Source organism: Neodiprion pinetum, chromosome 5 (assembly GCF_021155775.2).
Source record: "Neodiprion pinetum isolate iyNeoPine1 chromosome 5, iyNeoPine1.2, whole genome shotgun sequence".
Classification (NCBI taxonomy): Eukaryota; Metazoa; Arthropoda; class Insecta; order Hymenoptera; family Diprionidae; genus Neodiprion; species Neodiprion pinetum.
Genome location: NC_060236.1, coordinates 30,579,025 through 30,607,013, shown reverse-complemented (window position 1 = coordinate 30,607,013; position 27,989 = coordinate 30,579,025). Strand labels below are relative to the sequence as shown.

The window sequence follows — 27,989 nt, the reverse complement described above, 5'->3', positions numbered from 1 at the left end:
CTAAATACGGGCCAGCGAATGTGGCGACGCTGCTTTGCAGGTTCGTGTGAGCAACATGGCGCCGGTCCGCGTGATCAGCTGATCGATTCCGGACAATTATGGGAACATAGAGCTAGAGAAATATCTTGTGCAAGCCGTCAGCCTTTAATCTTGGTTCGACAAATTGATCCGGGGTAAAAATCTTGAGGCACAACTACTTTTATAATCAAATACGGGCCAGCGAATGTATATATAGATAAAAGTTCTCACCTTCACGGGCGGAATACGAGTCCTCGACATGGACGATTTGCGGGGGTCCACCTGGACCGATGTCTCGCAGAGGAGTGCTGGGTTCATTGATTCTATTCTCGAGATCCGCCACACTTGGTCTTCGGACGTCCGTGCTTGGACGACGACGCTGTACGCACGAACAAACATCGTTGTAAAAACCGAATAGCGAGTTAACGATTAAACGCGAATGCTGTTGTTGAAGGAAGCGACAAAAATTTTGAAAAACCAAATAAAGACATTGAATTTTCAAAGTTACATGTTTACTCAGATATTGGAAACGTTATTCACAGCTCTACGTGATACAAGGTCAACTATATCATTCAAGAATTGTATTGTACACAAAATACGTAAATTGAACAAGTACGAATATTATTTACAAAAATTAAATAATTGGAAGTATTGATTTTACTTTTAGTTTGTACAGCAGACAACAAAAATTTATTTACGAATTAAATTTTTTCTACAGAACTTTAATACGTTACGAGCTGAGTTTCTCAAGCTATTATTATATACACCTAATAATAGTATTGTTATTATTATTTTTGTTGTTCTTACAGTTGTTATATGTAGTAAATATAATATAATATAACATAATATACTGATTAGCACACAGCGATGATTAATTAAATTTGGAAGCATGTTTTAACACGTTCAAATCAAAGCTTGGTGTTGTTGTTTAGTTACAAAATGTCAGGTTTAGTCACGTGAGAAATATTTTATATATGTCGTATATTTTACATATATATAAATATTGCCCATATTTATTGTTTTGTTATCACAGCTTTTTATCGGGGATTGTGACACTGCGGATTTGTGTCACAATTATTATATTAGTTACCTCGAGTTAATTGTTTTACCATTATTATTACATTACTAACATTGATAAAAAAAAAAAAGAAATTCATTAGTGACACTAAACACCGATTTAATTTTCATATACGAATCCAGAAATAAAACACAGAAATTAACGGCTTTCTGCTAGATGATTAACAAAAAGAAGACAAAAAAAAAAAAAAAGAAAAGAAACTCATTAACGCATCGAAAAAATTGTTCTTATTTTTCGTTCGACTGCGTGTTATCTTTTTGTGTATGAAATTCTACACTTATAGTTGTTTTGTAGTTACCAAATTTTTTTGGCTCAAGGTAAAAGTGCAATATTACGGTCATATTTTAATTCCATTTACTTCATGACGTTTTTGTTGTCGTTCAAGGTACGTATATATATATATATCGATATTGCATAGCGTGCAAGTTGTTTGACCGTGATTCAAAAAAAAAAAAAAATTTGATATGAAAAACCGAAAACTATAATAACAATTTACAGTACGAAAGGAATGTACGTTGCCTATGATATAATTTATTTATGCCGCGTGAAGGAAAAACATATATATGTAATAGTATGATGGTTAAGTAACATATAAGGTATGTTATGTAACAAGAGGATATTTTTGGATTTTTGTGAGAACATATAATATATATATATACATCAGATTTATCATGTAATATATGTTTCGATAAATATAAAGAAATGTGTAATGTGAAAGAATATAATGTATAAGTGTGCGAGGGAAAAAATGAATAATAGAAAACAATGACTGTTCTTTTCTTTCATGTGTATGAATTTATGTGAAAAACATAAAATTGATGAATAGATGTAAAGGAAGATGAAAAAAATAAGAAGAAACGTGAATAAAACGCGTGTCACATATGAGGAACAAATTCACGATTAAAAAAAAATCGTAAAATCCTCTTCACCGTATGTTAGAATGAAAAGAAATATGTGTCGTATGAAAATTTATGATAAAATATTTCGTACAATCTAAAACAATATTCAATAAATACATCGACCTGTAACTCAAATGTGACGCGAATTTTCGTAATGAATTGATTATTGGTTGTGTTAATATCAACACGGATTATACGCTTCAAATAGAAAATGGAGGAAGAAATTGTGAAATAAATAAATACGGACAATTGATACGGGCAGATGATTTATACAGATAAGAAGAGAGAAATTGTGTAGAAATAGGAAATGGCAGAATGAGAAATAAAGAGATCTGAAGAAATTAAATAACGAACGAACCGTGTAAAAATTAATTGAGTAAACAAAAATAAAAATAGTTCATTTATGTGTATATTTAGGTATATGGGTATGTATGTATTGTGAATAAGAGACGAAAATATAAGAGGATATACGTAAATAAATAATAAAAATATTCTACTCAACTGACTACGTAATTTTGTGTTACCACAATAAATACATGTAATGAATTGCGCATTTTGTGAAGAGAATTGTATTATTTACGGTCAAATTTTCTAACTAAACACGTATCTGTACGATGGTTTTTTTGTTTTGTTTTTTTTCATCTTAGGTACAAGGAAAACATTGAATTAGGGTTAGGAAAAAAACAAAAATTAACGACTGTTCCTTACTAATTTTCTACTCACTACGTCCAGCAGCTAGCTCTAACATATATGTATAGGGTATGTACAAATATGACGTGTAACAGCGTGTTATCCACAATAGTTGAATTCTAATTCCGAATTTTTTTGGTGTCTTTTTTTTTTTTTTTTTTTTCTTTTGACTCTTCCAGGCTCAAGTCTACACATGTGCACTCTATTAAATATGTACACAAACAAAGTATCATACGTGAAATGTATTATTGACAAGAAAAAAATGACAAAAAAAAATAAAATAAAAAATGAAAAATCAATTATACTTGACAGAAAAAAAAAAAAAAAAAACATATTTACAATTCTGACAATGACATGACAAAATTCGAAGAAGACAAAGAAAGAAGAAGAAGAAGAAAATGTCGAACGATAGAAAATTACAAATGTGTAATAGTTGAATCATTTGTTTTTCTCGCAAAAAAAGACAAGGTAACGATTGACATATAATTGAAATCGGAACAGAATGATGAAAAAATTGTCATGTCAAAACAGTTTTAACGTATAATATCTACCAAGTCGACATACAAGTGTGAGCACGAGTATACAGTTAATATATAACATGTATACACATATAATGTCAATATTTCTGTACACCTATAAAACAATAACTAATAATATTCAATTCAAGTTCGACCATATAATTGCGTAACTATAGCGGCGAGATTGCTGTTCGATCAGTTACATCTGTAAAAATAAAAACCGTTTACAGAATAAAAAAAAAAAAAAAAACAAAAGAATCGAGGAAAAATAAAGAAACACGTTCACGGGACAAATTTGACTTGATTTTAATATTGAAATATTGAAACTTGACATCGAATTGAAATGAGAAATGTTTTGATTTTCATTTAACAGCATTGTTCGAAATCTTGATCCACGGATTGTTAAATGTTGTTATGTATTTAGGTATAAGAGAGAGAGAGAGAGAGAGAGTGAGAGACAGTAGTTACGCCAATGGTAAAAACCGAATCGTAATATTACCGTTATTGTATATATAATATTTTTAAAATAAACAAGTAACTTGACCGAGAGAGCGCGTATATTTGAGCTAACCTGTTTTTCGGACTGTAGTTCACCAGGACGCCCGATCCTATTCTGTATATCCGAGAAAAAGAAGGATGAGATAATAATTTGTAATAAAAATTATAATAAACGGTGTAACGGTGGCGGTGATGGCGGGGGGGGGCGGGGGAGGGGGTTGTCTGAGGATGGAAAAATGGAATGAAATAATAGTTCTAAAAGAAAATTAAACAAAAAAATAAAAAATAATATGCGCAGGTTGCATAGTGATAAATGATAAAGGTATTATATAAATTGTAAAGTATATAATGTGACCAAGTAACATATTGCATCATGGGGAAAGAAATTATAGCCTGAACGTAAGACTAAGAGATTATAAGTATATAAAAATCGCAGCTCCAAACCAATCAGCTAAAAAAAAGTTTTAGGATTATTATTATAATTTACCCATTATTAAATCATTATCATTATCATTATTATCCTCGCATTAAATCGTATTAATCCTTGCTCAAGCAATCGTATGATAATTGTGAACGCAATTTATTTTTATGCGCAAACAGGTAAATAATGTTCAAAATCGCAAAAATCGCGTTATTCGCCAAGCTTGATTATATTATATATTGCGTATGTGAGGTAGAAGTTTAAAATTGTTTTTTATTTAATTTATTTTTTTTTTTTCTCGAATTTTGCTTGCTTTTTCCGTTGCTTTTATATTTTATTTATATGTCATAATGCACGCCAGCTGTATGAAAATAAAACGTGAGCTTTTTTTTTTAATGTGCTTTACGGTTAAGTAAACGAATTAAGAGAAAAAGAAGAGAAAAACGCTCTTAGCCCGATTATTGCAGCCTGCAGCTCAGTCACTCCGATAATTATATTATATATAGATCCGACATTGACAGCGAATCGTATATATATAATAATTTTACGGTGTGCCGATATATTGTGTTGTTAAGTAAGTAATTATTTCACCGTCTCGTTGATTCGTTTTCGTGTGAAATATTTCCCCGTCGCAAAATTTTCATTTCATTCTTATTGCAAAGTGAGTTGATAATTACTATATTATTACTATGTTATAATATAATAATTAATTGAAAAAAAATCATTTTGATTTTCGCATCGATTAATTCTAACAAAAATTGACGAGGAAATAAAATCACAGAAGAAGAATCGACTCGCCGGTCGTGCTGATGTTGAGTATTTGTCATTTTATTGCAATCAAAGTGAAAAAAAGTTTGGTAATTGTTTTGGTGCAGGAGGTAAGAATAAATAATCATTTTTTAATATGAATTCTATAGAAGCGAAAAGAAAGATGATGACGAATGATGATAAAAGAGAGTGAATAAGAGATAGGTAGATAAATAGTGTGAAAAAAATAAAATTAACAAATATAAAAGTGATGATGAAAATCCAATGTAAGAAAATTATAAATTGCAAAAAAAAAGGATTTTTCATTTTTTTTTTTTTTTTCAAACTGCAAGTGATGATAATATAATAATGATATTTATATATATATTTATTTATATATATATATATATATATATTTCTTCAATATATATGTATATATAGGTCAGTTTTGTGTTAGCGAACACAAATCTCACCTTGGCGTCTAACACCTCGCCTGGACGTAATTTTCCAACCTGCACAAATCAGATATAACGATGAACCACCAATGTAAAAAGAATGTGATTTAATGGTATTTGTGTGTTTAAAATTTTTTTTTTGTTTTTTTTTTTTTTTTTCATTTTAAATTTGAAAAAAAAATTTTGTATCGTTTTTTTTGGATTCGTACTTTTTTCGTTTTTATTCGGTTAGTATAACCTGCCGATATCATCTCCTCCGTATTCATACCTATTTCGATAACTTATTCTGTTTTTTTTTTTTTTTGACGACAATTATAATTTAACCCAACCGTCGACGAGGTGAAGTGAACTATAATCGAATAATTTTCTAACCGCAACTGTGTGATCGATTCATTCGGCAATTATTAGAAATTGCAATGACCGTATAATTAATGATACGCATATTTTTCTATCTTTTTTTTTTTTAATAGGTATTGTATAAGTGTATATATATAACGGATGCGGATCGTTGGATTTGAAGGGATAAAGAGACGTCACAGATGATTTGATATAATAACGGCACGATGGATATTTCGATATTGGGAAACGAAAGTTATGTGCATAATGTAATGTGAAGATTACGATTTTGAAACATTATACAGAGTGAGTAGCTAACGGTCGAATGACCTAACGCGCATGCGCTGCAAATTCTAGAACAAAAGCAGTTCCTTAGTCAGGTTGACCAACCGTCATATGTTCAAACGACGGCTCGCCGCGACGTACGTAACCACAAAAATGTTGGTCATCCTGAAAAAACAACTGCTTCTGTTGTAGAATCTTAGCGCATGCGCGTTAGATCATTCGTCCTTTAGCCACGAACTATGTAACACGTAGGTAGTATAACACCTACGTAAACGTACCATCAATACCTGTGGTTCGCTATTATGTAATTTACCGTACAATATTAACAATGTAACATACAAGGACATGGACAATAATTATTATTATTGTATATACCCGCATGAAAAATTGGGTGATTATATTTTTAATGCAAATCGCATAACGTGTAATTTGCAGTATAGGTGCATATATGTTTCAGGCATTATCTGCTTAGTATCATTATAATTTTATATCAGTCCATAACCATAACCATCGCCATTGCACGAGACCATATTATCATATCTATATAAATTTCACTTTCGGCTTCTCTCTTCGATCGATAAACGATTACAGAAAATTCGTAAGTTTTTTTTTTTTTTTTTTTTCGCTTTTTTTTTGTGCTGTGAAACAGTTTTGTATAATTGGCATTATTTCCGATCGAACAGTTTAGCCGTGTACACAATATTTGTTGTAAATATAACATCCATTGACAAGTGGCACCGTGTTTGTCTATGGTGCCAAGTGGAACTTTGCCAAAAACCATTGTCAAAAGGGAAAAATTTATTTCGTATTACTCATTTATCGAACTGCTAGATGAACCAGCATTGAAGAATCTGCTACACTTGGCACCGCGGACTCTCACCATTTATACGCGTCATGCAATGAGACATTAGCTGCATTAGACGAAATAATAATACGAATAGTGAAAGTATATCAATAAAAATAGTGTAGAGTATTATATAATTGGCACTGCAATAACAGCAAACTTTTTTTTTATTCTTATACAACGTCCGTAATTTTCGGTAACGTATAATTTAGTGACGATAGAATTTTGTGAAAAATTAAACAGATAGAGAAACGTTTATATGCAAAGTAAAATTGATGATGTAAAATGCGAAAACATCTATTTCGTTAAAAATAAGAAATGGTAAATGAAAGTTTAAATAATCTTTGATCATATACTGTATACATATTGTGTAAAGTATACGGGAAAAAAGCGTGGAATATACTGTTAGATAGATTATTAAAAAATGCTAACCAATCGGCAAACCAAACGAGAGAAATTCATTCGGAAAATTAAGTATTGCTGATATTGGAGTAGTCGATGTAAAATAATAATCATGATTATATTATTATGCATAACGGAATAAAAAACCCCGAAAGATCGATGAACCTGTGAGATAAAGTCGGTTGAAAAAAGGTTACTCCGGGCAAAAATAATCTCTTCGTTGAAACTAATTAGAGACATTGAAAAGGAAGAAAAGTTCATCGTTCAGTTGTTGGGCAATTTTTTCCGTGTCTGTGCAGAGCAATGACAATATTATGTAGCGAGTGGCAGCTGCAGAATATTACGGACGAAGGAATACGTATTTAATATAGCTGAGATTCTGTAATTTATGGTTATCTCACCTTACGTTCCTCCACCACTTCACCAGGGCGCAGCTTCCTATTCTCCTATGGACCAAACGGTTATGTACAGAGCCACAGCGTGTAGTGTTACGAGTGTGCGTGTGTGTTTTCTATGTTAACTTGGACAAGAACTGTAGTTATACTATTATTAAATCGGGATTTACTTTGTCTACAGGGGCGGCGGCGTTCGGGGTTTTCGGGATTATGTACAAAATACTTTGCCTGCAGCAACGAATCGTGAAACTTTCACATCAATTTATCGAAAGCGGCTTGAAATTCGGAAAAATGCGATCAAAATTGATTGGCAGTTCGATTCGCGTTTGAGGAGTAAAGTAAACACAAACATGGCACCACGACACTGCACGAACGAGAATTATTTCCGCGTAACTCGGAATGGCTTCTCTCTCAAATCCGACGTATGTAAACATTTTCAACCGTGCCGGCACCAACGATACGGCAGGAGTAAGAATTTCCGCTGAATCGAGAATCTGTCGCGAGCAACTGAGAGCCAAAGTGACGAGGTGGACCGCGCTTCCGAAACTGAGACGGCCGAATCAACTACTAGCGCCACCATTGAACCGACGGCTTTGGTGCTCACTAAATGCCGTCAAACGCATGATGTATAGCTATTTCTCCGATTAGAACTTATATACAATAGTATAATACTTGAATTTCACTAGGGGTGAAAGTTTTACGATGCGGTTGGCCAATACAGGTGTGGTAAAAGTTTCGTATAATGGTTTTGCGGCACTGCACAAATGACGTCACAACATATATGTGGATTAAGTTAAAATCTTCAAACTGACGAATCATCGTCAGTGCAAACTACAGTACTGTTTCTTTTTACAAAAGAAATGTAAAATAAAAAAAAAATATATATATGTATATATTCACAATCAATGATTATTCTAAGAACTTGTAGAACACGAAACGAAACGAACACAAATCATAAATCCGTATACCAATTGTATATCCTTGAGAGCGAACATCGCACAGCATCCGGAACTTTTCAGCGTTCAGCTTATAGCGTACACCTATTATACGTAACCTGTGAAAATCTTAAATCTATTTTACACTTGTGCCTTGTTGAAGAGAAATTGATTTTTCGTCTCTCTGTAAAATTCAACGGTCGAAGATTTCTTGTTTTTTCATTGCTTTTGTTCTTCCTAACCTCTTTGATATTCTGCGTGTGGATTGGGTCACGTGACACGGACAATACTGTTTTTCACGGATAGCAATGACGTTACACACTGTGACGTAATAAATGGTTGATCAGGTGGGGGGGGGGGGGGGTTGAAAACAGGATATCAGACGTGGGGCAGGATAGAAATTTCTACCGACAAATATAACAAGGCGAAGCTGGATCTACGATTTTTACGACAAATTGGACAAATTGGACATGACGACCTATACGATCCACTCTCTACAATATTTAACATTCAAACTGATAATTACAAATATATTATTACACTATTTGGATAGATCGTGAAAGCTGTACCTTGCCTTAAACTTCACTTGATTTGATTTTTTACTTTTCTGTTTTCTTCGGTTCGAATATTTTAAAGGTATGATCCTGTTACCATTGTCATTGTTATTATTATTATTATTATTATTATTGTCGTTATTTCATTATTGGTACAGCTTTATAACCTTTTTTCTACGTTATAACAAAAGTTATAGAGTGGGTACGACGACGTAAGATTAAAAAAAAAAAAAAAAAAAAAAAAAGAAAAAAGAACAGAATACAAATGGAAAACAGGGTCAACGAAAATACGGTCGAAATCGCATACTCTACAAAGACAATTATTAACGGGTGAATAAAAAATATTCAATCGCTTACGAGCTCACTGCAGTCTACGGTATGTAATAACTCAAAAAAAAAAAACAAAAAAAAAAAAAAAACGATCACAATTTATGGGGGCTGGGTACTAATCGTAATAAATTGAATGAAAAAAAGTGATAACGATAACAGTAATAATAGTATTGAAATACGTTATGCTGGTAGTTGGTAATGTACGATTTGACATGTTTTAAATATCAATAAAAAGAAAAAGAAGACGGATGCTCTTTCATTATGGTATAATAAATCTCGTTCCATTGTTTGTCTTCACTTTTCCTTTATCCTGCCTTTTTTTTTTTTTTTTTTTTTTTTAAATTTGAAGATGAAATTCGCGCCTACCAGCGTAACTTTTTCACACCTATAAACAAATACCTGTAGGAATTTTTCGGTCTTTCCGTAACATACCTCGTCAGTGATAATAAGACTGGCTCTACGTCCCAATTCCTCTGGAGGAATGAGCGAACCTCGACGACTGTTCGTCCCACTTCCGGGTGCCAGGGAGCCTTTCCTGCTCGCGTCTGGAGTCGAGTCTTTGATGACCTCGATTTTCGGCGCTTCCGGTGCTTTGATTTCCGGCAGTTTTGGCTACAATTTCAATCAGACAATCTCGTTTTTTTTTTTTTTTTTTTCGTCTCACTTTAAGCGCAGACTGCTGACGATGCTGACGCACACGGTGCGGAAGCGTGTTATTGCGAAAAACTGCAGAAATTCATTCCTATACGTTAGTCAATATCAGTTGAAATATTTTCGATCCATCATGGATTCGATGAAAACACTGCCAAAATAATTAAAAATAATAAAATAATAAAAAAAAAAAAACAAAAAGCTTGATTATTAATAGGGTTGTTTATTATTTTTCGATTCACTGGAGTCGTTACGTTTCCGATTTATTGTATTACGTTTGTTGATGAAGTATCAGCTACTTGAAATTTTTTAAATCGAAGGGAAAATAAATTGAGACTGCAAATCGAACGGTGTTTCATCGAGCTGTCTAGTGGTTGAATTTGTTGTAAGGACTTACATTCAGTATCGCGAAACTAGGAGAGATAAGAAGAAGAAAAAGGTGCAGAAAGTGTGTTTAGAACCGCGCGGTTGAAGACACAAATATGATCTAAGCTTACCGAGTTAATGCCGACCCAAAAATAATCTTCATTTTGACTGGTCGTAACCGACAACCTTGCTAAATTTAATAGAACGCAATCAGTCACGTAAGTGGAAACATTAAGGATATCAGAAATAGACATTCCTAGGGTCTATTCATACCTTGCCAAACTGCACGATTTCGGATTTGGGTACTTGCGATAATTCGCTAGAATCATGAAACCGTGAATCATCCCATTTGGCTTAACGCTATTTTCACCCTTTTCGCATCTCAAGCGATCTCGTATTTCCCTCGTTGCGAAAATTTTACGTAAAATTTCGAATTAGAGGAAAAATGTTTTCGTCCTAGCGTTACGTTAGAATGAAAAAAAAAATAAGAAAAAAAAAAATTCAAAAATGAAAGGAACATAAAATCGACACCAATTTCACTCAACAAGGTATACACAAAATTACGAAGCGGCCAAGCGAAGATCTGCGATATAAAATCCTCAACTATTCGGCTTACCTTCGTATCCAACTTCTGCTCGATAGAACAACGCGCGCGCAAAATACAGAAAAACATTATTATTGGTATAAAAGGTGTCCTTAAAGTTAAATCAATCACTTATTACAATAATATTTATACGTTTAAAATAATTTCAGTATCAATTAGCTAAGAGAAACTTGCTGAAATATTTAAGTACGGGAATAAATTTGAAAATTAGAAAATTGTGTAGGTATAGTCTTATTTTTTCCTCGCTTTGTGAAAAGCTTTTTTTTTCAAAAATTTCGTTTCAATATTTTTCTTAAGCTTACCTGACTCGCCGGTCTGTCCAATTTAGTTTTATCGCGAGGAACATGATCGCCAAAGTCGAATTCCTGCGGTTTTTCCAAAACAGCTCTTTCGTAATCTGGAATTTCGGGCAGCTCGTAGCTCGATGCCTTCGATTTTTCGGCAGCCTTGACTTTCTTCGCCTCGAGTTTTTCCGGTTTCTCTGTTTTCTGAATAAAATTAAATTTGCACAATTTTACGATTATATTAGCCTCGATGTATTGTACGATAGAAAATTAGTACGCTGATTTCTTTCTTTTTTTTTTAACCTGAATCAAAATAAAATGAATTTGAAATTGAAAAAATACAAGGAAGATAAATCGTATTAACCGTAATCAAAATTGTACAAAAAACGATCCGTCAACGTATGATAAGAAAATTAAACTGGATATAAATAGATAGAAAAGAAATTTAAATTTTTCATTGAACTCGAATTAATTGACGAAATGATTATTTAAAAAAAAATGTTGATTCTCATGATTTTTCGAATCAGCGAAATGTACAAACGATGTTAATTTGAAGCTAAAATCAACGCGTATAAGATCAACACTCATTGATAGGGAAGATGAGAAGAAAATTTAGCTATAAAGTTATAGCTGCTTTAGAGAGTATAAAAGGAGAATAATAAGAGACACACGAAAGTATGAAAACGAAGTTTGTTAGCAGTTATACGATGGCCATCAGTAATTACGTATAATACAGACGGCATGATAATTACGTATCGAAATAACAGGGTTTAACAGATTGAATAAGAAAGAATACATTATAGTATATATATATATATATATATACATAAAGTATGCATAGACGTAGAACAGAACATTAATTCAGATATAAAGAGTGAGAAATAGAGAGCCATATATAATAGAATAGATATGATAGATTATACACAAGAGTATAATGATAATAACAATAGTAAGAATAGTAACAACATTACGCTGAAAATAGGATGAAGAGTAATTAACGGTGAACAGCGAGAGAGAGAGAGAGAGAGAGAGAGAGATAGAAATGTGTATATGCAGTACGAGAGAGAATAATTGTTTCATTGCTTACATTATTTACAATTTAAGACAAATAATGGATGGGACATAGAGTAACAGAGTAAAGTACATAGGTATAAAGGTATAGAGATCAGCGCGTAGAGTTGGCAGAATTACAAATAGGATAGATCAGAATAGTTCGTGTGAATATAGGTGGTGTATACATTATATATGTATAATATAAATGCGTGTTGGTTGAAAAAGTAGAAGTATATACAAATAAAAAAAAAAAAATTAAAAATTCTCTGCCGATGGGAAAAAAATGTTAAGCAATCGTAGTGAGAAGAAAAAAGTATAGAAGTAGATTGAGAATGTATAAAATATGGTAAAAATAATGTTGGAACATTTGGAAAACATGATCAAATTTTCCAGCGAGTTTCGTGGCGTTTTGAAAATGAGACGTAAAAATTGGAAAAAAAAAAAAAAATTATCAAATCGCCGGTAGTAAAATTGTTTGTTGACGTTCTCTGAAAAAAAAAATCGTGTTTCATCCAGCTTAGGAATTTTTAACCGAATGATCAAAATATTTTATATTGCGCAAAACAAAGAGACACATCAAAAATTTCCTAAGGCGTCAAAAAATCGTGGTTCAAAATCCTCAGTAAAAAAATCACATTCTTCGGTCGCTTGAAGCAAAATTCGTTTGACAAGAAAAAATCTTAGATCATCAAATTCCAAAGTATGGAGTTTTCAATTTCTTACGTAGTGTGTTTTCGCGTTGATTTACAAAAATTCAAAAAATTCGTAACGAATAAATTAGAAATTGAAACTTGTATTTAATGATTAATGCGAAAGATTGAAATTGTCATTGCGATTTGTTGTTTGATATTATTATTATTATGCAGAGAGATATATGTATATAAAAGCGCGCGATATATGTTTAAATATTCGCGTAAAGAATAATTAATTGACATAAGAAGATAGAGAGATAATTGTTTCACTCTGATTTTTATTTTTTTGTTTTTTTTTCAACACAGAAGTGATAGAGGATAAAATATATAACCCCTGCCTCTGGGGATACCTTGAGCTCAATCGTGTCACTTTCACCTTGATCAGGCTTTGATCCACGCTTAACAGGTTTAAGTTGAAAACCTATGAAGGACTCATTTTTAACCGCTGATTTTGGCGGTATGCGAAATTTCGGTTTCACCTCCGCCGGCTTTGTTTCCTCTGTCTACATATTCACACCAAGTCAGATACATACAAATACATATAATATCACGTCGTTTCATTCGGCGATAATAATACATTTATAAATATCGCTATTACACCTATATACTTAAATTTATAATACACGGTATAATATCTTTTTTCTTCTCTCAGATCATATGACTTTTCAATACCTGCACGTCAAAATTCTCTTTGTACAACGCGAGCATGTTTTACGCGTTTCTTCACGCGTGTTTTTCGTACACAAAGTACCCGTTTCTGTGGCGGCCAAGTCAGTCTGCAAATGCGCATGCGTGGAGTAGAGAAAAAGTCGTCATTTCTGTACTGCGCGCATGCGCTGTCGCAAATAAATCTGACATTACGCGACCCTAACCTCAATATCGTGCTTCGCGAAAAAACGTGTAACATACTCTTGTTATGTGAAGAATTACGTGCAACAAGGAGGCAACGTTCTTATCGGGCTGAGCTCACCTACGACTCATATTGCAGACTTGCACTCGACCTGAAAAGACCGAGTTTACCTCCTTATTGCAAAATATACTATTTTGCAATCCGTCGTGATCTCAATTTTTGTCTTTCTCTCTTGTGTCTCTCAGTTTTATAAACTTATGCATAGAATATAAAACACGGTGAAAATCGTTAAAAAAAAAAACATACTTTAAGGATGTATGGGACGTACAGTCAGAACAAAAATGTATTGAAACATAAACATGACTAGTTGTAAATAAAGGTTTAAAAAATGTAACTAAGCTTCGCAAAGTTAAATATATGATCAAAATGAAAGTAAAAAACATTCGGTACGAAGAGAAAATAAACCGATAAGAACATATTTCGCAATTTTTCTGTAATATAACACAGAACGAGCGTGAGATGAATGGAAAAAACAGAAAGCTTACCTTCAACTCGACCTTGTTCAGCCCCTTCTTCTGTTCTTCGAGCTGTAACCAAAAAGAACAAAGTCATTTTTCGTCAAATCTTCAAGTTTTTTTGGCCCAAAAAATCGAAAAAATACCAAAGCTAAACGCTTATTTGATCTTTCGCAAAATTTAGATCGATTTTGAAATCCCCTATAATGGATTGTTTGATAAGCATCAATTTTGCAAATTAAAAATGTTTTTGTTAAAATGAAGCTGTATAGTTACCGTCGCGGTTTTTTGCAGGCCCAATTTCTTTGCATCCTGCTCGGTTTTCTGCAGACAGAGAAATCTCGATTATTATCTAATATTACTTGCATATATCTAATATTATTTGATAATGCAGAAATTGTGAAAAAATATGTGTCAAGTGTGAGTGTTGAATAGTGTAATGATAACAATGTGCCGAGAGTTATTTGTTCGTGGACGAAGATTGCCAGATTAGGGTACAAAGAATATGGATATAGAAATGTGAAGATGTGACGAAACTCAAGAAAGAAATAATGAAAAGCGAAAAGTAAGCGGTAGCTTTATTGTAGTAATGTTTCGTTTTTCTGATTCAATTTTTGAGGATAATAAATCGTCGCAATGAAAAGCGTGGAGAATGATACGGTTATTGTGATTCAGCAAAACAGTATTTTAAGAAAATTGAAGAAGTAAAAAAGGGGGGTGAAAAGAAAATGAGGAAACCCAAAACAAAGAGCCAATTTCAATGACCGAGTGACGTCGAAATAAAGATAAGGAAATGAGAGATGCGAAAATATATGCGAGTTAAAAAAAGAAGAAGATTAAAAAAATAAAAAGAAAATATCGAAATTTCGGAAAGGTACAAATTTCGTTGTACGCTTTACACCGTCTCTCTACCTTTTCATCGGGTGTAACACCCAGAGTTGTTTTTGGCTTGGGTTCATCGGCAGGTTTCGGTACTGACTCGACCTTAAGTTCCGCTTTGGGCTCAATTTTGGGTTCGGCTTTAACGCCGAGAGTTGATTTCGGCTTTTCCTCAACCTTGGGTTCAACTTTAACACCGAGAGTTGATTTCGGCTTTTCTGCATCTTTGGGGACGGTTTTTGGCCCGGCTTCTGCCTTAGGCTCAACCTTAGGCTCAACCTTAGGCTCAACCTTAGGATCAACCTTGGGTTCAAGTTTAGTAGCAGGGGTTGTTTTTGGTTTAACTTCTTCTTTGGGCGCGGGTTTTGCCTCGTCGACTTTTTTCTTAGGCTCCTCGACCTAAGGATATGTGAGTATGACTGTATGGTGTAGTGTGTTGTTGAGTGTGCTCTGTGTTTGTTACAACACGTATTAAATCGACAAGAATCGGTGAAACAGAACAGGCTCAGCGACCGACTGCGCATGCGCAAAGCAATGCAATTCTATTCGTCAGCGAGGTCGCACCGCCACTATATTTTCGTATGCAAGGCAGTGGTGCCAACTTAACTCGAAACGAAGCGTGACACGTCAAACTATCCCGCGTCAAGTGGTGAGTTGAAATTATTTTGTTGTGACAACTCGTAGCGGTTATCACTCATCAGACAGTTGAAAATAAAAGTTCACCAAGTTTTTCCGAATCATTACATCAACCACTTAAAATATGGTTAGCCTAAAAAAAATTCACATCGCCTGCATAACCTCCGTAAGTCAAGTTCGATAGCTGAACCTTAAGGTGGCTAACCTGCATGAAAGCCCGAAAAAACTCGCGCATGCGCAGTCGAACCTTTTCCTATTAATACGAAGGTGTTCATAGTTGATTATGAATTTGCATTAAAGAAATATTTCTTCAAATTTCATATACTTTGAAGCCATATCCTAATTTCAAACTAAGAATCGTGGTGTTTATTTTGTTAAATTTTTTGTTCTCAAAAAGATAAAACTCACCTTTACGCCAATCGTCTTTTTGTCTACCGTAGACGAACGACGGCTCTCGGATTTCGTTTCCTCTTCAACCTGATCAATACCCAAACGGTTAAATTCCGTAATAGTCCTTTAACTTGATTAACGATTTTTTTTCTTTCACGTATAATGTTGCGTAACATACCTTTTGTGTAGAGAAACGACGTTCCGGTGTCTTGCTGCCATCTCTTGTAATCTGTAATGAGGAAAAAAAATTACACATCGACGAAGACACGAGTTTGATTTAAAAGCAGAAATTAAAAAAATAAGGATAGAAATTACGTGTACTCTTCGATTTAAGAATTTAAACAGTTCCTTACCTCTTCTTCGGTCGTAACAAGAGAACTTCGACGACTTTCTGTGCGAAGTTCTTCGACCTGATGAAAATTTCACGAATATAATATGCATGAGAATTAATAAAATTAACATAAATCAGTGAATTGAATTAATTTAACAAATTGAATTTATCAGTTGATTACCCTGCTGATTGACTGCTTCCTGGTTCCAGTAGTTTTTTCCAATTTTGGTGTAGCCTCACGTGAAGTGTCCTTTGATTCGTCCACAGGTTCTTTTTTCTTCACGACCTTCTTTACCTGTGCATTGAAAGAAAAAAAACAGAATTAAGTATATTTATTTTCTTTCTCTGTAAAGTCGTCAGTTTTATTTTTCTATCCTTGAATCCGTATGTATAATTTACCTTGGCAGGTTCTTTCTTCTCCTCTGTGGTCTTTTCATCAACCTTTTTCTGAAAATATCAATCCAAATTTTACCACGTGTAATTTTTTTTTTTTTTTTTGCACAAAAGATGAAAAAAATGATTTGGATTTTTCCTCACTTACCTTGACGACCTTTTTCTCTTCGATCTTCTCAACGTTGTTAACTTCAGGCTCGTCTTTCTGTGTAAATAATTTTGTTGCGTCACAACTATCAAATACATTTTGGAATCAACGTAAGATACAACGATACTCAAAGAAGCTTTAACAAACGCGTTCCAGACCATCTTTGAATATTGTTGTATTCGCGATGTTACCTGTTATGATTTACAGTCAACCAGTAAAAAAGAAAAAAAAGAAAAACAGTAAATAAACGAAAAAGAACGCACACAATTAAACATGCAGAAACAAAAACACCGTATGACGAAACAAATTTACAGAGATGACGCAATACGCAAATTATATAAAAGAGATAATAAAGATAAACAATACAATTACGTGACAATTCATTCCACTTTGTTCAAACTCTGACACTTTACAATTATCTTAGTAGTAACATTCAAACAAACGTTTATCTAACCGAATGAAATACGAAATTGAACGATGAAAGATACAAGAATAAGACAAAAGGAAAACAAAGGATGTATAAAATATTTCATAGATTTTGGGGGATCCAGCTTCGTTGGGAAACGATTTTTTCATTATAGAAAATTGTGTTTAATGTAACTGGTATTGGTATGTGTTTGTGCAAATAATGTATATCGTCATCGGTGTACCAAAACGAAAACTGAAATCTAAGCATATTTAAGAAATAATAAATATTAATATCGGCTTATATAATGTAAATTGCAGCTGCAGATGATTAGAAAAGCCTGTAAAGCTGAGAAAGGAAAGAAGTATGATATACATGTTAATGATACATATAGCAGCTAATGCCCAGTGTGATCGGAAATATGAAAAAGCGAAAGCGACGCTTTTTTTTTTATTACACATTGCGATTCAGGAGTTTGGTTTGTTTTGACGTTAAAAGAATATTCCCAGATATCTTCATCAAATTGATGTAATGGAGAGATTATATTATTTGCTCAAAAACCAATGACCAAATTCGATTATGGAATTTCTGCATCTAGAGTTCTTTGAACGTCAATTCTACTAAGCGTATCTGCAAATCTGAAAACAATCAACGGAAAAGAAGAGAATGGAGAACTTGAATAATAGAATAATTGAAAACTCACCCTAATTTCGATTTTCTGTAACAGAAAGAGAGAAAATATAAATTATCAAACGATCGAAAAAGAATGGGTAATTTAATTTTAAATACGAGCAGTTGCGTATAATAAATGCGAATATTATGAGAAAAGGCAAGCAGGCTCAGAATTCTACATCGTTCTGCTATACTTTGTCATTCTGTATTGGTTTTTTTTCCTCGTTTACCAAAATATCGATAAGCTCGTACATTTGTAGCAAGCGAATTGACTGTCCTAAAAATTTCTTCTGAAAAAAATTACGTCAAGTAATATGAGGAAGTAACATTTTCATAAAATACAAGATAATCATGGATAGTGTTAATAAATCATAGTTAAAACGGACAGGAAGAGAGATAGAGAGAAAATAAATTTTCTTCCGCAATAAAGAGCTTTGATTTTTGTGTAAATATTTGTTTGCGTGTGTGTGTAGGTGTAGTTTTGTGCCAAAGTGCAAAAAAAATTATTACAAGTACGAATAAAGAAAATGTTGGAAAAACTTGCAAAAGCGATAATTCAAAAACGAATGATACCGTGTATCGCATTTACCTTCTTCAAAATCGGTTTGTCAATACCGTTTGCTTTCGTGTCAGCGGGTATATCCTTGAAAAAATAAAAATGTACAATGTATATTGTGTTGTTGAAAATGTGATTTTTCCTAATTTTCAGAAAAAAGGAGAGCGCTAAAAAAATCTCCTCTTATGTTGCATGAAAAAAAAAAAATAAATAAAAAATAACGTGTACTTGTGTATGTCGATGTATATTGTTAATTGCGTGTACCTCAACCTGAGTTACTGGCTCTGACGATGAGTCTGCGTCTTCGACGACAGGCTCTGCGACACTCGATTCTACCAAGCTAACGGAACGCTCTTCTTCGTCGGAGCTTTCCTCCAGCTTTATATCCATGACACAAAAATTATTATTCACAAACGGACAACGAAATTAGTCGGGTGAAACAAAAATTGCTCCGGATTCCTGATTAATATTACAAGTATAAGGAATCGTATGCGTAATTTTGAACAATGATTGAAGCGGTATTCACATTTAGTAGCGAAATTAGGAGGTATTTAAACGAGTAAAAAAGGACACGCATGCATTGAAAAGCGGGGGAGAAATGCTTGCAGTTCGTTTCTCGAATGATTTTTTGGAATTTTTTGGGAAAATATGTTTTTGTACAGACTCAATAAAAATTGACTTCGTGTTTTGCAGTTTGTGTATTACCTTCTTTTCCTCCTTCTTCTCTTCCTTCTTCTCTTCCTTCTTTTCTACCTTCTTCTCTTCCTTCTTTTCTACCTTCTCTTCTTCTTCCTTCTTCTTTTTCTTTTCGACCTTCTCTTCCTCCTTCTCCTCCTCTTCTTCCTCCTTCTTCTTTTCCTCCTTCTTCTACGATGTGTTGCCGAGCGTGTGTGTGTGTGTGTGTTTGATTATCACATCGTAACGAAAAAGGAGGAAAGAAAAATCTCATTTATACGTGCAACATATCGGGGCAAATTGCGATCGACGAATTCAAGATGACGCGACAATTTAGAGGGTAAATTCGATGTTTCCATGATTAAAACATACGATTAACAATTCAGAAAGTTCGAAAGGGGAACAGAGGGCGATTCTTTGAAACAGGGAGATGCACAGAATAATAATACTCAAATGATTTGGGGGGCGGGAGAGTTTTGGAGTTTTGCTTGGCGTTTCCTATTTTCACTTTAGATCACTGAATCCTCAACGAACTCACCTTAATTATAAGCTCAGCTGACGATTCGTCCTTGCCGAATTCATTGGTAACGACGAGTTTGTAGGAGCCTGAATAGTCGGTTGTAACGGAATTTATTGTCAACTTGATGTCCGTACCGTTAAAAGACATCTTGATGTCCCTCGACGATTTCACGATAGTAGAATTCCTGTGTGAGAGTGTATGTGCGTAACATTTGAGAAAAAGAGAATGAAGAAATTGATGATCGATTTTATGAGGAATATTTCACAATTTTTCTGAAGAAACGATAATGATATAGATGTATGTAAAGTAAATGTATTCTTTTGATTTTGAATTTTGCCGCGCTCCGTGCGAGTAGAGTTGGAACCGCATTAAACGGCAGGAGAACTACGTGCACAATTAGCTATATCATGTGTGATATAGCTAATTGTGCATAGAAATTGAATAATAAACATTGGGAAAAGGAATTGACAATTTAAACAAAAACTCAAATGTTCTCCTGCCATGTAAGGCGGTTCCTACTGTACTCGCACGGAGCGCGGCAAAATTCAAAATTATATAAATACATTATCTTTACATGTGTATGAGATATAATTTAGGATCACTCACTTTGTCCACACAACATTGATTTTCCTGTCCTCTTTGGCGAGTCGAGCAACAAATTCGATGGTCCTGCCTTCTTCGGCAGTCTGTGAAAAACAAAAACGGGTTAAGCGGTACGAAACAAAGTTAAAAAAGAAAAGAAACAGCGGTTAAACAGCCTCTCTTACAATGGATTTGAGACCAGAAGCGAGCTTTGGTTTGTCACCCTCCTCGGCCGGGATCTCGGTGATTTCAACAACCTGAGAAGTGGCCTCGCCCTTCTCATTCCTAGCGACAAGCTTGTACGTTCCCTTGTCAATCGTTGATACCTGTTCGATTTCCAACTTGACGGCGAACTCTCCCTGAAAATGTAAATCGGAGGATATGAATAATTCCAAGAACTGAATAATATCGAAAAACAAGCTACCGGAGTGTGTTTTTTGCGTTGGTATACCTCTTTGACTTTCTCGACGTGAACAGTATGCCGGGAATCTTCCTTCACTGCCTTCGATTCTTTGAACCATGTGCAGTCCGGTGCAAATTTGGACAGTACTTGACATTCTACAATGACGGTCTTCTTCTTGACGATCTTGATCACTTTCGGCTTCTCCTTTATCACCGGTATTACTGTAATTCGAGAACAGCGTTAGCGTCACCTTCCCTCAACCAACTCTGTAAATAACGGATGAATAAGATGAACAAAAATGTGCGATTACTTTCGACGTTCAGCGTCAAATTGGCGTTCAGTTCTCCGAGGGTATTTCTGATGTTGCATTTATAGAGTCCCGAGTCGTCGGCGCCAGGGTCGTTAAGTTCAAGTTTAATGTAGTAAACATCCTCCTTCTCCTTGGTTATACTGATGGATATTTTCGACGATTCCTTGACGACTTTGCCGGCGTGGGTCCAAACGATATCCGGCTTCGGATCAGCCTTGACTCGGAAGTCCATGATGACCAATTTTCCTTGATTCTGGGACTGGATTCGCGGCTTGTCGACGAAGGTCGGACCGTCGCCCTCCGGTTCCGGCTCAGCCTCTATGTTCAAATTCAGGTTCGCGTTGCTCTCGCCATATTCGTTTTTGACGTGGCACCTGTACGTGCCTCCGTCCGGACCCGATGGATCCTAAAATTTCGAAATGGAATCGGTTATGGAATCCGATTATTAAGCTTCGTTAAGGGTTTACATACACCTGGGTAGGTCAAAAAAATCGATTTTTGAAAAATGGTGCTCATTCGCGAGCACTATCCTTTTGAGTGTCTATGAAATTTCATAAAGAAGTTCGAAGTAATGGCGAAGTTATGGCGTTTTGTAACCGACCAGCTGAGCAACGACTAACGGTTGGCACGACAAAGACATCAAAAGAAGAAAGAACGAGATTGACACGGTAGAAAAAAAAAATATAATAGAAGCATCGACATCTCAGGAAGAGTCATCATATGACCCTGAAATCGACGATTTCATGTAAGTTTGAAATAAACCAGTTACTTCAGCGTAAACTGTACGCAAAACTTCAAACGCGTTCTTCTCGAAATAGTGTTTTCAAAATCGGTACCAGAAATATCTCCGCGACTACTGGACCGATCGGGATCAAGTTTAGCACGATTATGTTTCACACAATAATCTAGTACTTGTCGACCCATTTTTTTCGATACCTGGCATAGTTTTTTTTTTCATCACAAGTACTGAACAATTTTGAGGCAAAAAATCGCCTGTTCTATTTCAGAGACTGCCGTGATCCGAAACAATTTGATTTTTGAATTCCAGCTCGGTAAGTACTACTTTCATTTATCTACTTTAAGAAGCACACATTTTTTTTGTAAGATGCAAAATAGCGGAGACACGTCCGGTACCGCAAACTCTCAAACTTTTTTACCGTTTGATATTTTTCAAACCAAATTTTCACACAATATATATAAAATGTCATACTTTAAAATATATGCAATGGTTGTTCAATAAAATTCAGTTTTATACACGAAGAAAATTCTTAAACATAACTCTAGTTTTAGCCGTCCAGGGTGTATGTAACCCTTTAAATGCTCGGCGAAGGTCGTACCTTAATTTCGAGTGTTAGTTCGTACACGTCTTCCTCGACGCCGGAACTTCTGATTGTGATCTTCGACGACTCCTTGACGACGGTTGTGCCCCGGAACCAGGTGACGTCCGGTTTCGGCTTCGCTTTACACTTGCACTTCATCGTTATCAGAGTGCCACTTTCGTTTGGAATGATACGCGGCTTCTCGATGAAAGAAGGCGCGAATCCTGCTCCATCATCTGCACCTTTCAAATATTCACCATTAAACATACAGCCCGGATTACTTCGCTACGATATAACGGTTGTAACTTGACATTCACTCAAGGAAGTCACGAATTTAACTTTTGGAAATCAAATTGCTAATCAAAGGTAGCCGAATTACTTAAATCTGCTTTAAAATAACGAAATGATGATCTCGAATCAATCGAAATACGTGAAATCACTTAAAATCAACGATTCTAACGTTTATGAGAATAACTTTGTCCATGGTCCACACTTGTTTTATCAAAGTATTCTCTCCCTGCGTAGTCACGCTGTTTTTGGTGTTCTTTTAATCTTTGAGATGAAGTTTTTCTTAATTTTCAGACAAGCGTTTAACATGTATAATAACAATGAATGGTGCAGGATATGTATATTATGATAATAATTGCAGCACACAAAGCAGCGACAAACAGGGACTCATCACGACGTGTTAAAAACGTTAGGCTGAACCTACCTTGATTTATAATCATCATTTCAAACAACAATGTACAAAACCTTTTCAACGTCTTTTATGTTTAACATGATATGTGATTGGTTTTTTTTTCGAACGATTATGAAAACCAGAATCAGTCTATACACCTAAAGATTCTCTTGAAAGGACCTGCTCGACTTTCGCAGCCGTCTAGTTCATACGCACAGCCAACTTTATAAAAATGTTACTAGCATGGGCGACTGTCAACTTTCTAACACAACACGACACTAAGTGATTTTGTTGATCTATTCCGTTAGCTCCGACCAATGAAATCTCTGAGTGTCGATATATGTCAGAAAATTGATGTAAAAGAAAAGCGCTCCGTAATATGCGAGAGGTTATGGTTAACTGTCACTTATCGACCGGTCGATTCTAGGGAATTTTGTCTTTCTGAGTTGAAGTTCGCTTCAGACGGCGAGCATGGACGTCAACCAATCAAAATTAAGCAGGTCCTTTCAAGAAAACCTCGCAGTACAATAGAAATGAAATTGGGAAGATCATTTGCATAAGACGTGCGAAGGAAAGAAGATATTTCCCCGAACTCGACTCGATATTACGTAATATTTTTTGTTTTTTTCACCATACGTGAAAGTACGAGGATAGATAATATACGTATCAGTGTACATTACATCGGCGATAATATACGTATATCGTACATTATATATAAAGTTGAATAATAATAAGGTGAAGATGGGTATAAATACTTTTGTGCGTGTGTTGTCTTTTTGTTTGTTTGTTTGTTTCTTTTCCGACCTCGGTCTTTTTAAAACGGCTTATCGTCACAACTTGCCTTGGAAGTTGAGGGAGATGTTGGCGTTACTTTCGCCGTAGCTGTTGAAGGCGTTGCACCGATAATTTCCGCCGTCAGCTTTGGTCGGATTCGATATTTCCAACGTTAATAGATATGTGTCCTTGCTTGTTGACTTTCTCAGCATCTTGACTCGCGGACTGTCCGCTATTGCTTTTGTCCCTTGGTACCAGGTGATGTCTGGCACCGGATGTGCCTCCAATATACATTCCATTATCAGTACTTCGCCGTCTTGACGTATCGTTGGCTTTTTTGGAAATCGGGGCGGTTTTCCGTCGGGTATTCTAGTCGAGGGGGAGGGGGAGGATTAATCAGTATAATCAATTCCTATGACTGACTTATTACTTTTACTTCGATACGTTTCGTTTTTCCTTTTAACTTTGCGTCAAGATATAATTATGCGCTCGTGATATTTCATTGCTCGACGATTAACAACTGCTGTTAATCGAATATACTTACAGAAAATACCGCGTTTATTATCGATAAATGGAAAAGACAGAAGTTCGCGTTACTTGTTTTATCTATATTGAAGTAACTGTTACACAGATTGAAAAAATTGACTCATTAAACGAAAATCGTTTTAATTTCTAGAACTCTTGTTGATAAATAGTCGTTGTCTTTTCTTTTTTTTTTTTATTTACCAATCGTTCAATCGGATCGTACAGACATACTAATTCGACAATTTGCCAAAATCGGCAACGCCGCACGAATCGGTATTCCAATAATTTACTCAAACCTGATTTCTAGCCATGTCTTTGATTAACTCTCTAATACCAACGTCGAAAAATTGATGGCTAGGTAATCGCGAAGCAATGAAATAAGACAAGCAGATTGACATTAGTGTTGTAATGTGGCATACTTCGGTTTATCGCCTCCCTCAAAGTTGAGATTTATCGTAGCAACGCCGTTCCCGTGTTTGTTCTTGGCGATAGCTTTGTATTCACCACTGTCGGCCTTAGCAACGCTGGTGATTTGCAGCCTGGCTAAATGGTAGAGCTTCTGATCAAGTTCGAGGGAAGTTGTGAACCTCCCGCCGTCTTTTATTTCGTCGTTGCCGTGATACCTGTTGCCACACATTATCATGTAGATATTCACTCGTCTAACATCCCATCACCGTCACATTTCAAATTTCAATTTATCCACTGTCTGCTTTTTTGTTTTTCTTTTTTTATCTTTCTTTCTTTCAAATATCGCATGCTTGTACAATGTGTATAAAAAAAGAAAAATCGATCGCGCCTACTTATTGCGAAGTAAAGAAAGAAAAAAAAAACAAATTGTAAGGAAAAACAAAAAAAAAATCGAATGTCACACGCGCTTTAACACCGGCGTATGTTTTTTTGTTTTTTTTTGTTTTTTTTTTTTATTCAATTTTATTATCATATCCTGTATCTTGATTTCTTTTGCGATTGAATTTGCATGTATATACGGTGTTGAAATTATTATGTACGTGCGGTTGAAAATTGAGAATTTGAAACTCCGTTGTCAGGCATGCACGTCTCATTATTATATACGTGTAATACTTTTCGCGCGTAGGTAAATCCTCAATGAAGATTAGGGGCATGCTTTTGTTAAGTCCTTACCATTTGACAGTCGGTTTCGGATCGCCGACTAATCGACATTCGAAAGTAATAGTGTTGCCATCGTCTGACTGTCTGATCACAGGCCTCTCGGTGAAGGTTGGCTTGATTCCGTCGTCTGGGACGGGCGCCTCGTCGCCTACATTCACATAAACGTAATAACGTGCCTCAGTTCAGCCCTCTTCCATTCGCGAATTCATTTTTTTTTTTATACCAGCCGGGATTATTTATTATTGAATTTTTTTTAAATTAGTGTGATATTTTTTTTTTTTCTTTTTCTTTTTTTACCCACGTTTTTCTTTCTCGCCGAATCAATTACGAACGCGTTACAAATAATACAATATACACAACGTCGTAATTGCACAACTCGTTATGTTTTATAACAATTTTTTTTTTTTTTTTTTTTGTTTTTTATAGTTTTTACTTTCGATTTTTCCTCCTTTCAACTATATCTTAAATTAATCGCAGTTCCTGTATATCCATATCAATGAATTATACAGTCATTTACATCGCAACATATCATGGAACACAATTCCATTATTTGAATAATACATATATGTATATTTTTTCCACCCTCGACACACCGCGTTCTGTAATTATCAATAGTCGTTGTATTAATTACAATATTATCACATACACATACGTGCGTGAACGTGTTTTCGGTGTTTTTTGTTCCGTTGTTTGTTTGTTCGTTTGTTTGTTTACTTTCTTAAAGTTTTTGTGATCTGCCATCCTTTCTTCTTTTTTTTTTTTTTTTCGTTCTCGATTTTTCTTTTTTTCTCTTTCTCAGTATCTTGTCTAATACTTTTACAGGTGAATTCAGCGACATTTTTATAAAACAACTACGTCACAATTATTGCCAAACACTAAATGAGTTAGGAATATTACGCTACATGTGTATATAATAATAAAATAATAATTAAAACCCTGGCTCTAGATCTGGTTAGTGATCCATGAAATGTTGTGTGTTCGTGTGCATGTGTATATACATGTATATATATATATATGTATGTATAATATTATATGACAAGTAATGTGAAGGAGACATTGCGTTAATTGTTAGATTGAAAAAATAACTATCAATGTATGTACACGCAATTGTCTATAATAAAATTACAATTTCGTTTCGTTTTTTTTTTGTTTGTTTTTTTTTCATTTGCACGAAAAGAATATGTGCATATATGCACAAAATATTATTCAACAGTCACTTTGCTGTGTATATCGAATCGATACCTATAACTCGTTGATACACAGTATTGTTAATCACTTGTTAATAATATCGCCAATTCTTTAGTCACATATACGGATATGATTTTGATCAAACGCTTCGTTTTTTCGTGTAGGTGCATACATGTAGATAATGTTGTTTAAAATTTTTAGAAAAATTATTTTTGTTATTATAATGATTATTATCATCATTGTCGTTATAATTACTATTATTATTATTATTATTATTATTATTATTATTATTATTATTATTATTATTATTATTACACAGCAGCGACAGCGTAAGCGAAAACAAACTATGTTACGATAATACGTTAATTCAAATTCATTAGATTCATAAAAATCCGTTTATCCGTTATACAGGGTGTTCTCCCCTTTTTACTGTTTGAATAAATTCGTAAACGTGATTATAATTTTAGCGCTCGAGATGTGATCCGAATCTTTGTTTTTATCTTTTCATTATTGAAGAAAACAAAAACTCACCTAAAGCGTAATTTTCACGAATTTATAATCAAAGAAAGATTAAAAATTTTACGCATGTTTAATCAAGTAATTGGCAAAATCAAAATACGCTACTTATGCTCTTCGTTAAACAGTGCATTTTTGTGTCTACATTTCGCTATTTTTTTTTTTTTTTTTTTTTTGTTCCCATCACAATGTAGTCTAATAAATTTTTCTATTCGTATAAGTTATTTTTTTAATCCACGGGTTGATAAGACAACTTCTTATTTTCTCTTTTATAATGATAAATAATTTTTTTTATGTATTAGATAATCAGTTATGATCATCCTATTTTATTATCCTACCTTGAATTAATTATTAAGACGTATTAAATAAATCATCGAATTTACAGTGGAGAATGTATTTATTTGTATTCAACGAACAACTCGAAACTTTTTTGCACGTCTGAAGTCTAATTGTAAATTAAGTTAAATGCAAACTGTAAATTTCCACTGTACACCGATGTGCGAATGATATTAAAAAAAAATCTTTCTCTTTTTTTCAAA

The 27,989-nt window shown here is 34.2% G+C and overlaps 1 protein-coding gene across 24 annotated transcripts in view; it reads right to left on the bottom strand.

Annotated features, from left to right (window-relative positions):
- bent (projectin protein bent) overlaps positions 1-27,989 on the bottom strand; it is a 76,938-nt gene that overhangs the window by 37,643 nt on the left and 11,306 nt on the right. For 5 of the 24 annotated variants that reach the window (XM_069136045.1, XM_046629156.2, XM_069136049.1 and 2 more), the window contains exons 7-36: positions 25,759-25,894; positions 25,038-25,241; positions 24,161-24,462; positions 22,659-22,876; positions 21,322-21,727; positions 21,060-21,232; positions 20,794-20,967; positions 20,633-20,712; positions 20,045-20,210; positions 19,537-19,698; positions 19,096-19,209; positions 18,865-18,918; positions 18,307-18,321; positions 17,198-17,254; positions 17,056-17,103; positions 16,838-16,951; positions 16,679-16,735; positions 16,504-16,554; positions 16,344-16,412; positions 15,333-15,698; positions 14,697-14,744; positions 14,451-14,492; positions 13,406-13,558; positions 11,329-11,514; positions 11,039-11,053; positions 9,838-10,017; positions 7,593-7,637; positions 5,343-5,381; positions 3,775-3,816; positions 250-397 (exon numbers count right to left, since the gene is read on the bottom strand). In XM_069136045.1, coding sequence (XP_068992146.1) covers positions 250-397; positions 3,775-3,816; positions 5,343-5,381; positions 7,593-7,637; positions 9,838-10,017; positions 11,039-11,053; positions 11,329-11,514; positions 13,406-13,558; positions 14,451-14,492; positions 14,697-14,744; positions 15,333-15,698; positions 16,344-16,412; positions 16,504-16,554; positions 16,679-16,735; positions 16,838-16,951; positions 17,056-17,103; positions 17,198-17,254; positions 18,307-18,321; positions 18,865-18,918; positions 19,096-19,209; positions 19,537-19,698; positions 20,045-20,210; positions 20,633-20,712; positions 20,794-20,967; positions 21,060-21,232; positions 21,322-21,727; positions 22,659-22,876; positions 24,161-24,462; positions 25,038-25,241; positions 25,759-25,894 — 3,864 coding nt within the window. Of the gene's footprint in view, positions 1-249; positions 398-3,774; positions 3,817-5,342; positions 5,382-7,592; positions 7,638-9,837; positions 10,018-11,038; positions 11,054-11,328; positions 11,515-13,405; positions 13,559-14,450; positions 14,493-14,696; positions 14,745-15,332; positions 15,699-16,343; positions 16,413-16,503; positions 16,555-16,678; positions 16,736-16,837; positions 16,952-17,055; positions 17,104-17,197; positions 17,255-18,306; positions 18,322-18,864; positions 18,919-19,095; positions 19,210-19,536; positions 19,699-20,044; positions 20,211-20,632; positions 20,713-20,793; positions 20,968-21,059; positions 21,233-21,321; positions 21,728-22,658; positions 22,883-24,160; positions 24,463-25,037; positions 25,242-25,758; positions 25,895-27,989 lie in introns of all 24 variants that reach the window. The other 19 variants (XM_046629165.2, XM_069136048.1, XM_046629157.2 and 16 more) reach the window with 15 other exon arrangements.